This window comes from Bacidia gigantensis, assembly GCF_019456465.1.
Source record: "Bacidia gigantensis strain McMullin 20006 chromosome Unknown contig_125, whole genome shotgun sequence".
Taxonomy (NCBI): domain Eukaryota; kingdom Fungi; phylum Ascomycota; class Lecanoromycetes; order Lecanorales; family Ramalinaceae; genus Bacidia; species Bacidia gigantensis.
In genome coordinates this window covers 181,918-192,803 of record NW_025408591.1, presented here as the reverse complement: position 1 = coordinate 192,803, position 10,886 = coordinate 181,918, and the positions used below count along the sequence as shown (strand labels likewise).

The following is a 10,886-nucleotide window of genomic DNA, read 5'->3' as shown; positions in this document are numbered from 1 at the left end:
GGTGCCGTAATTTGAATAGTATCCCCCCTCTTTATCCTCATGCTGGTTAGGATAATCAGCGTAGTGTGACTGGTAGATGGGCGTCCTGAAGTTAGCGGAAGTTCAAGGTAAGGGGTGCATCTAGAGATTCTCGGGTGTGGTAGGGTACAAGTCATCATTCTCAGCTGGATTCAGCGTTGGTGGACGGCAAAAGAACCGTCACTCTTAAGTGCCACCGTCGAGAGCACCACAACCACGGCTAAACATTCTATTGGCCTTTAGCTAGCATGTACTGATGTAGATTCTTGTTGCTTGCCGTCATCGGAGGTGTGATAGCAGACCTGGACACTGTAGTAGGGAGGCGAAGATGGCTATGAGCTGACGACGCGGGGGCAAGCCAAAGAATTCGCCCGTCATATCAGTAGGCTGAATTGAAGTGCTGCTCGCCAGGAGAATTGCGGGTCGTTCGACTTCGTGATAGGGTGCTGTGGGCTTGTTTGGAACGGAATGCCCCAGCAGGGGTAAAGCACAGCAGACACGGCAAAATTCTCCGACCCGCCCGTCATTGTACCTTTTTGACTATGCAGCTCAAAGCTGAATGACGGCATATTGATAGTGGGCGGCCTAGAAAGAGCCCTCAAGGCTTCCACTATCTTTCATAGCTTCGGAGATTAGGTGTTTTCCCGTGCTTTGCCATGCCTTGCATCACACCAGCCAACTTGGGTGATCACTCCGTCAAAGCCACGAATTGCTGTGCATATTGATCATGTGCACACATGCATAGTGATCATCGTCAAGGGCGTGGACGCCGGCTATAAATATCTCTTTGACTGGGGGTGGGGCTTGGCCATGGTGTTCGACCGCACCTTGACGATCCCATGACCATTTCCTGTGTCGCTTGTCGTCATTGCTTGCTCTAAGATATCCATGAAAAAACTTCTTTGTTCTCAAGCCCAAGGTATTCATATCATAGGACAGGTCCTCAAGGTATCTAGTCAGACACTACTTAGCCTCAGCATCTCCTGCGTCGAAAGGAAGACTTAGCATCAACGTGAGAATTCTTCCGGGAACATCCCGTCAACGTATTACCCAGAGCTCTAGAAAGAGTGCGGCACGACTTTGTGACCATCCTAAGATTGAATGTCTCATATCTTGACCGGACGCGGCTGGCTGGACTCGACTTCACGTTGCTGTTACCAGCCTTTAGATCAGGCTAACAATGTCCTTCGCCTAAGTCAGTCACCTCGTCTACATACACATAAGATGGAGAAAAAACCAAATGATTCGGGACGAGAGAAGATGGTGATGCTATGTGAGGTTGACCATCACCTTGGCTTTAGAAGATTGAGTTTCATTTTTACCTTAGATTTCCGCCTCCTGTTTCTCAAAACTATTCTTTCGGCTGTCGTAGAAAGATGATGGAGATAGTATTCCAAGCATCGCCCATTCTTGAAACTCAAGATTTCAGCTTTCTCCGCTCCATCCTGTCATCACGCCAAAGAAATTCGCAATTGATACTGACACCTAATGTTACCAAGGGAAGAAAAATTGACCCTGTTCTTATTTGAATCTCCATCACCCGCAGACCGTGGCAGCGACTCCTCTGGGGCGGTTTCCATCTGTCACATTTGCTCACGCGAGGTCAGACTGGTCGTTATTTCCGTCAGTATCTCTGTGGTCGCGATCATCATCATCTCCAATCTCGCTCACAAACTTCAATGTCGTCCACTCGTCTAAGTAATTCCCCATGATGTCCTTCATCTCTTTCTCAAGAGTGAATGATTTTGGTGATAAAGCCAGATTATGACGCTCGCGAGGATTATCGGCAGTCCAGAGCCCTACATTGCTGGACCTCCGTATTTCGTAAATGGTTGGCGCTTCGTGACTGGTTTGGCTGATTCTACTCCTCAGACTTGGCTCATCGCAGCGGCAGTGACTGTGGGGGACGTTGGGATAACGTGCTAGAGGGCAACGGAGCCAGTGCTCCGGTCTGACACCTCCTAACATCCCTGGTCGTAGGCCAATTGAATCAATACTTGATGATCGGACGCGGCGGAGATGGATCTCTGCGGCACTTTGGTCGCCCCAGAGACCCGTCAATGATTTGAATCGGTCAAGCAGCGTCTTGTTGGGCTTTATGCCGTCTTCCGATAGAAACGAAGCCTCGAACGTGTTCCTTTCCGAGATTTTACATTCCCTCGAAGATGGCTTCGAAGTTTCGAAAAGAGCTATCACCAAGGACAGATGCGTTGACTTCTTCCACGGGAGCAGCTTGGCAAACCATGTGCCGGCCGACGCGTTTCTGTGCTCAACTTCAAGGTGGAGAAGCTTCGATGATTGTGTAGGAGCAGAACGTCTCAAAGGTGCTAACAAGCTCGGCATTTTCATTTCTTTCGTACTTTTTCATTCTTTGAACAAGCTCGTGAGTATTAATCGGTAGCTCTAGAAACGTCCTTCGGTGAGGTTCTACGGTGAGTTGAAGGCCCTTGAATTCGATGCCTAAGTCGTGCATCTGCTCGATGAATGTCTGCCTGGGGAGGGGTCAGCAGTTGATAAAGATTAGGATAGGCCATGTTAGCTTTTATGTCTTTAATGAGAGCACTTTACATTTGTGGAGTCAGAAATGAGGAACGTACTCGTCACAACTTGAAGCAGACCAGTTTTGAACGAACGCTGAGGCTTGCTTTTCCCGCTCATCGTCGATCGTCACGTCAGCCACAGCAGAGTCTTCCTGGTTCGGACCGTGTCCATTATCTTCTATGGCTTGTCTATCATCAGTCGAATCTTGGCAGGACGTGTATTCAAGGAGATTCTTGTATGCTTCACACATGTAGGAGAACATTTGAGCTTCTGTTTTACGTGCGTCGGAAGCCTGACTGAACGATTGCGTGTGAGTTTCAAGTGGAAGGTGCTTGAGATGGGGGCTCTTACTCAGATTGACACAGCCTCATCATTGAAGCATAGCGCAGTACATTTACGCAAAAGCCCAGATCCTTCTCCAATACATCTAAAGCTGTGTTGTATCCCTGCATGCCTGACAGCGTCCGACAAGAGACCAAAACATCAGAGCATGCGACTTCGAATTGTAATTGCATCTCTTGAGAACCCTGAGACTGCTCTTTCGCCTGGCTGTTGCACCTGTTTTGGTGTTCTTTGACTCTCAGGAGGACTCCTGGTCCCGCTTTAGCAATCAAGATAGCGATTCTGCGGAAGCCATCGTTACATTCCCCGAGAAGTGTGTAGAACTTGTGGATGCCACGTATGCTGATGATTTTGTCATCTCGCGCTATGTCTTCTTTAAGCAGTTCATTCAATTGGCTTACACGTTCACTCGTTGATCCCAGTTTAGCCATAAGTACCAAAATCTGAAAAGGTGGCTCGGGCGTATGAACCATCTCCATTTGCAACAACTGTCCGAGTTGCGCACCCAGACTGGCTATGCCTTCATTACTTCCCAGAATGTTGACGAGATCCATTGTGGGAGATCAGGCTACCGGGAAATGCTAAGCTTAGCTCCAGAATTTCCAAAAGCAATCGAATTACCGACTGATATAAGCAATGTACACGAGCGATGACCTAGATTTGTGCAAGCTCACCGACCATGTTGTGCCTAGCCGCCTGAACGGCGAAGCGCCTGGCAACCGGCAGCAGACATAAAGAGGCTGCGATTGCCTTTTTGGCAGGCAAAGTGGCTTGAGATAGGTCATTCGTACTGCACTGGGCATCTTCGTCGATGAAATGTAATGTTTGCATCGTCATTGGATTCACGGCATCCCTGAAGACCAGTAATTCGTTGAGAGCAACTGTGACTTCACTCCCGCCGGAGTCAGGCATGGTGTCTCGTAAGCCATACTTGTCCGAACCGATTGCCAATGATTTGCAAGAAGAATGATTCTCATCGACGTTATGGAAGCCTAGGTCACCACAATAAGGCTGTTACTGCGCAAGATATCAGTTGCACAAGGCTTCAAGCGGATGTGTCCCATAAGTGCTAAATGTAGTATTCAAACCACAATCCACAAATAACAGGCTTCGAATGGCCTTTGTGTTTTAATCAGAGAAGCACACGATCACCGACATCCAGTTCATTCATAAAAGTGGTGGTTAAAGTGCCTGGAGAAGGCTCACCTTCTGGTGGCGTTGTTGTTCGGGAACCCTGCATAAGAGCATGCAGGTAGCCGTGCAGGCAAACTCTCATGCGCTGTCACTGCCTGTGCACGGCTTTGTCGTATCCGAATTGCGCGGCCAGAATGTACGCATGCCCATGCCGCCAACCGCATGACAAAGCTGTTGGTGGCACGGCAAAACCATTGGCATCACGGCGCTTAATTACGATGCTGCTCTCGAAGCCTCGAAGGCATCTGGCCTAAAAGACTGTATGTGTCGCTTTTGCTTTCCGCTGTCCATACTGCTCATTGCAGCGAGGGTTGGAGATTTGGATGATTGGACCGGATAGGGGGTGGGAAGCGAGGTCTCAGATTCCGCTCCATTGATTCGTGCAGCCAAGAGCAAATCTGAATCACACCTCCCGTTTGGGAGGTCACTGCAAGACACGGCAACGAGATGTAGGAGACTCTAGTGTCAGTTCTTCGTAGAGCAGTGCGATTCACAAAAAAGGCAGCAGGTCGAAATGTCTCCTGCAGGCCTTACCACGGCCGTCGCAGCCGAGGATTACCGATCGGGGACCCGACGATAAGGTCGCATGCTGTCGCTCACCTACGAATCTGCGTACAGGAACTCCCTGCAAGCTCATGCGGACGTCATGGATCCATTGTCCTATGGGGTTCCTGGAGCCGGTGGATCAACTGTGCATGATGCATGCACCATGCACCATGTACGATTTTCTGGGCAGGTCTAGGGTCCTACCGAAGGGAACACCAACATCACACACTACTATGACACTTAAGGCGGGATTAGTATCCACCTAATGCGAGCTAAAGGCCAGTGCACTCCCTCAGTGGAGTCGCTTGTGTCTTTCAAGATGAATTGTAGCCTGGAAAGGACTAGATCACTGCTAGATCAGGGGCGTTGGCTTTGACTGGTACTTGGCTAAAGATTGGTACTGGATGGCACTAGGGAGAATAAGAAAATAGGATGGCCTGATATTAGTAGTAGTAGTATTATCTTCCGGCTGACTACTATCTTCGGGTTGACCCACCCACCCCCTTCCCTCTTTATCCCTCACATTCTCTATCCGTCCGTCGTCTACCTCATCCCTCCTTACAAGCACATTGTTGTCGGCCGAAGTAATACACAGGCCTCTTTTATCATGTTTTGACTCTTGTCATTGGGGACAAAAATCGCCAACCCCACACCGTCTCTCATTTCTTGGCCCAAAGGTCGCTAACCGACTCCTGAATTCACTCTCTGCCTACTTGCAAACCCCTTCTCAACGACCGTATTGGATTCACTGTCAATCTTCCATCGCACATCTTCCACAGCCGGTCATGGGCGCTTTCGACGACCTTGACGCACCGTCACCTAGATCCACCATGTTCAACAGAGGCTTCGGCGACTCACGGCGGAAAGTCTTACTCCTCCTGCTGCTGGGCGGCATCCTCATCCTCTCCTTTGTTGGCTTTAGAAAACATGATGAGATTGGAGACATAATACAGAACCAACGACAGTCATGGAAGAATACCACCTCCTACACATATCAGGGAAGTTCCGACACCGCCTCTGACGACGAAGCGCTGGAGAATTCGCCCTCCTCTTTCAACAGTGAATACAAGAAAGATAAGAAGCTAGCAGGCAAGACCTCATCGAAATCCAGCAAACAATCACATAAGCAAAGTGAACCAGAGGAAGAGGAGGAAGAAGAAGAAGAAGAGCAGGAACCAGTGGCCCCAGGCCCCGTCTTCGACAACAGAAAACTCTCGAGCGAATCGCTCATAGACCTTCGCAATGATACCCTCGGCGTGAGTCCCCTCCCCTCCCTTCCCCTGCCACCCCTACCCAGCTTGACCCACCTGCTAACCCCCTGCCTCGTAGTTCGAGCACATCTACGTCCTCAACATGGCCGGCCGCACCGACAAGCTGGATGCAATGCGCCTCTCCGCCTCCCTCTCCAACTTCTCCTTCGACATAATGGAAGGCGTCTCCGGTGCCGAGGTCCCCAAAAAAGCCGTCTCAGGCATCTATGACTATGAAAAAGAAGGCATAAACGGCGTGATCGGCTGCTGGCGAGGCCACATGAACTTCGCGCGGACTATAATCCGGAAAAAACACGCGTCTGCTTTGATCATGGAGGACGACGCCGACTGGGACGTCGACTTCCGCAACCAACTCGAGCGGTTCGCTTTGGGCTCGCAGACCCTCCTCAACACACCCCACGGGGAAGCTGACCCAGCGCCCGATAGCCCGTACGGCGATGGCTGGGACCTCCTCTGGCTCGGCCATTGCGGCACCCAGCCCCTCAACGGCTCCTGGCAGCGCTTCCTGATCAAGAACGATCCTACCACCACTCCCTTGTCCCACCGTGTGAATTTCGCCAACATCCCCGACATGTCCCTCTACCCGAACAACACGCGCATCGTAATGCCCTCCAAGGGCGCCACCTGCACATACTCCTACGCATTATCGTACCACGGCGCCCAGAAGATCATGAAATGGATGTCAATGGACGTGTACGCCAAACCCGTCGATTTCGGGCTCCACGACATGTGCTCTGAGAAAGAAAGGGGGTTCAAGTGTTTCAGTATCTTTCCGCAAATTATTGCGGACCACAAGCCCCCCGGGGGCGCGAATAAGGATAGTGATATTGGGGAGGGAGGCAAGGCGAGTAATGTGCGCAAGAAGGGGTTCAGTTACAACGTGGTGAACAGCGTTCGCATCAACGCTGACGCTCTAATCGACGGGAGACTGGAGGATGTGGAGAGTCAGTGGCCCGGCGAAGACGACGGCGGGGTGGAGGGCGAGATCACGTACGAGTACAAGGATGAGGAAGTCGAAGATGTGGGTGATTAGAAGATGGGAGCGAAGGAATGGGGTTCATGCGAGCAGACCGGGGTGCAAATTCCTCCTTGCATACTCGTCCTCATTTGTCCGACATGATCGCGCCCGACTCTGATCTGACCCAGTACACAAAGTCTGGAGACAAAACCACCTACATACTCCCACGACATGACACGACGATGTACATTTCACCTGCGCACATACACATACTATTCCTACAAACCCAGGGGAAGAGGGGGATTACATCCCGAAAAGTTCTGCGGGTGTGGAGTGCCTGGAACCCATCTACATACTGGCTTAATGCTGCAACAGGCGTCACTGGCTTCCATCCCATACGCATTTGGGTTTGTCGGGGAGAAACGGACGTTGGGGTTGGGAGAGGGGGGAAGGGGTCGTAAATATTTAACTGGCCTGGGTTGGTGTGGTTGGCTTTGGTATGGGTGGGTTGTCGCTTCGATCATTAAATGTGAAGAAATTTTAGACATAAGAGGTTAATCAATGGACATATGACAAGCTACACGACTCGACATCTTACCCCTTTCCAAGTCTCAGTCTTAGTCTTTTCTTTGCCATCGTTGAGAGAGGATGTAGAGTTGATAATATTTGTACATCCAGACCACCCAAGCCAACGAGAATGACGAGAGTACTGTGCAGCATATTTATACTGGATAGATATATATATAAGTACAAGACTTCCATGGCACGAGATGCTCACGATGAGATAGATGGGGTATTTCCTCCCGCTGAATCACCAAGCATGTGGTATGCGATATGTACGTTCGTTCCCCCCCACCCCCCACCAATCCTCCAACCCTTATACCTCCCCGTCCCCATCCGCAACACCATCTCCTTCCCTCCCCCCGGCAGCAGCACCAACATCATCCTCCAGCCCCCTCAGCACAGCACAATCCCTAACGCCCTTCTCCTCGCCCTCGACCTTCTTCAGCGCCACCCTCACCTGATTCTTCTCGAACAGGTTATCGTTCATCTGGTTTTTATTCCACGCTCTATGCCTCTCACAGCGTTTTTTCTTACACACGCCTTTACCTATCTCCTCCACCCCCTCTTCAATCTCCGCGTTGGTGGTGGAATGTTTCCCATCTTCCGCATCTGGCATCTCCTCATCCCCATCCCCATCTCCTTCGGCCTTGGGCGTTGTGCCATTCGTGAGTACTGGTGGTGGGAGGACGCCATTGACTTTCACCACCGCCGTACCATTCGGCATCGCATGCAACTTCCCCCGCGGCGGCTCCCCTAGCACACCGCTCTCGAGCGCCTGCACGCCATCCGCGCTCGTTCGCCAGGCGTCGAATTCGTGGTCGGACCATGTAAGCCGGCTGTCGTAGCCACAGATGTCTTTGAGGGATTTGTCCGTCTCTTTCAGTTTCGCGAGGATGGTCTTGTGCCGTGCGCTGACTAGGGCGACGAATTTGTCGCGATCTGTGAGCATTTCGCGGCGGGAGAGGAGGTGGGATTTCTTTTGCGCGAGGGCGCTGAGGGTACTTTGCTCGGAGGGAGTGTATGTGATTTTGGTATGGGTGTGGGAAGGGGGGTCAGGTTTTGAGAGGGTGGGTGTGCTGTTGCCGTTCAGGAGGTTAGGGGATGCTGTGCGTGGTGGAGAGGGTACAGAGGCTTCGCCCAGGGCGTGGAAAGAGGTCACGTCTTTGGTGTAGTCGGTGATGGCTTTGAGGTCTGCAGGTTTGAGCACGCCGCCTCTTGGGTCTTCGTAGGCTTCGGGGCCTTTGTCTGGGGTGAGCTGTTGGTGTTGGCTCTTTCGTCGGGTGGCTCGTTCTATTGTCGGGGCGGGCTCGGAGCCTTTGCCTTCGACAAGACGCCGCATAAAATCTTCTCCGTGCTCGTCGCTGCAGTATTTTGAGAGATTTTTGCCTTTTTCGTCCGTTCGTGCTGGTTCGGAGCAGCCTGGTAATCTGCACATGCGGCGCCACAGGGTGTCATGGCCAGAAGCTGAGCAATTGGGACCTGATTGTAGAGTTAATATCGATAGAAGTCCGCGGAGAAGCCAGGGACACTAGATTGTACGTACAATACCATTTCTGTATCAGCTTCGTCTTTGCCTCTGTCATGTCCACGCACTTTAGATGAAACCAATCCTCGCAAGGACCATCGCATCCGATCATGACGCCATGATCGTCAGGCTTGCGGCATATGCAGAAGACTTCGTTGTCAGAGCCTCCATCGTAGTCATCATCGTCTGCAGCTATAGAAGAGCTTCGCGTAGGAGTATCAGAAGCTTGCTTCTTGTTCTTCGGTGCTGGTGTGAGGCTTGCTCGGTTCGTCCCGGGTGTACCTCTTGATGGAGAACCTTCAACGCTCTCGGTGCTATTGTCGAGTTTGCGCTTCTTTGCGGGGTTCTTGACTGCACTCGCTGTGCCCTTTTTGGGTGGGGCGCGTTTCTTGGGAGGAGCCTTTGGTTTTGGAGAGGCTTTTACTGGCGTCTCGGGCTTTTCGGGAAGAGGTGTTGGCTCTATCTTATTCTGCTCGAAACCGTCCTGCGCATATAGTCAGCGCCGTACACTCAATCGTTCAGGATAATTTGCCCACCATTGTCATATCACTTTGGAGTAACTCCGGGTTGTTGGGCATTTGCGCCTCTTGCATTGGAACATCGCCCATTTCTGTTTTGACTTCCACTTGCTCACTTTGTGTCTCAGGAACCGCAATTTCGGGCAGTGAATGCTCTGGTCCAGGTAAAGGTTCACGTATTTGTGCTGTTAGCGCTCCATCATGCTGGTCGCTGAATTTTATTTCGCCCTCATGTGGAAGAGAAGGGCTTCTTCGATTCACTCCTTCCTGAGTCTGGAACAAAGTCGTATTATTCAAAGCATCTTGTTGTGGCAATTGAGAAGGTTGTACAAAACCTGAGGGCTGGTAGGGTGGAAGACTCTGTCGAGGGTCTCCGGAGGACGGAGGTCTGTATTCTCCACTAGGGACATGGCCGTATTGGACAAGGGTAGGGGAGAATTGCGAAGTCGGTTGGAAACTCTCATATGATTGCGCGCCACCAGACTGACGCCGTATACTGGGGTGATAGTTCGTCGCAAACCCAGAGCTGTTTGGAGGAGAGACGATGGGATCTGCATTGCTGGCTGCAGCGGCCAGGGCATCTAGACCAGGTGATGTGATAGAATCTTTGCGAATATGACGAGGAGATTGAGAGGCCATGGTGAGAGGCTGTGGGCGGGTTGGTTCTGAAGTTTGAGTGGAAGATGGAGCGGGGTTCAACAGGTCGGAAACGTTAGCCATAGTGATTGGGAAGTGTTGCCAGTCGCGAAAGCGTATTCACATGCTGAGACTCATTGAGTTGAATCATGTCAGTAGTCCGGTGAAGTGTTTAGTCGAGTGAGAGTTGTGATGAGAAAATATTTGCCAGATGAGGAGATTCAATCACGTCCTGATCGCGATTCCTGTTGCCAAGCATTGCCAAGCATTTCGCGACTCAGGGTCCGGTTGACAATTAGCCTGTCACAAGCCTGTATGAACTATCAGGCCTTGCCCCCACACGATCGGTACGTAGACAATCGTACTTTGGCTGTTCTCTCTTATGATCTAGATCGGTGGTCGTCGAAAGGCGGTGCGAAAGCACCTCGCTTGCGCAGTATCGTGACCAAGTAACACGACAGGGCCTTCACATAGTGTCATTCTAAACAGTGAACAATTATGCCAGATAGACTTCACCTTCTTCAGTGGTCGACAGATGAGGCACAACTCAACATAGCTACGGTTACAGGAGCTCACTGAGAAAGGAAATGCTGCTTCGAACCAGTTTCAGTCCAGCCTCTGAAGAAATTGGCTGCAAGATCTAACAAAGATGAAGCAAAGTATAGATGCAGCAGCCCTGTATATTATCGATGGTAGTGACTTAATAGGAGGTGACGACTGCCTGAAGCCACGTCTCAGCAAACATTTTGACAAATATAATGCGTGGTTTCACA

General features: G+C 51.0%; 3 protein-coding genes across 3 annotated transcripts; 1 reads left to right on the top strand and 2 right to left on the bottom strand.

Annotated features, from left to right (window-relative positions):
- Positions 1–2,293: 2,293 nt before the first annotated feature.
- KY384_000872 (uncharacterized protein) lies at positions 2,294–3,455 on the bottom strand (the record flags this gene model as incomplete). The annotated part of the gene is made up of 3 exons (XM_044809405.1): positions 2,294–2,510; positions 2,616–2,855; positions 2,911–3,455. The coding sequence occupies 3 exons, from the start codon at positions 3,453–3,455 to the stop codon at positions 2,294–2,296; spliced, it is 1,002 nt and encodes a 333-aa protein (XP_044673312.1).
- A 2,016-nt stretch (positions 3,456–5,471) lies between these two features.
- On the top strand, positions 5,472–6,945 carry KY384_000871 (uncharacterized protein; the record flags this gene model as incomplete). Its single annotated transcript, XM_044809404.1, has 2 exons — positions 5,472–5,897; positions 5,971–6,945. The coding sequence occupies 2 exons, from the start codon at positions 5,472–5,474 to the stop codon at positions 6,943–6,945; spliced, it is 1,401 nt and encodes a 466-aa protein (XP_044673311.1).
- Positions 6,946–7,747: 802 nt separating this feature from the next.
- Positions 7,748–10,116, bottom strand: KY384_000870 (uncharacterized protein; the record flags this gene model as incomplete). Its single annotated transcript, XM_044809403.1, has 3 exons — positions 7,748–8,913; positions 8,978–9,443; positions 9,496–10,116. The coding sequence occupies 3 exons, from the start codon at positions 10,114–10,116 to the stop codon at positions 7,748–7,750; spliced, it is 2,253 nt and encodes a 750-aa protein (XP_044673310.1).
- Positions 10,117–10,886: the final 770 nt, after the last annotated feature.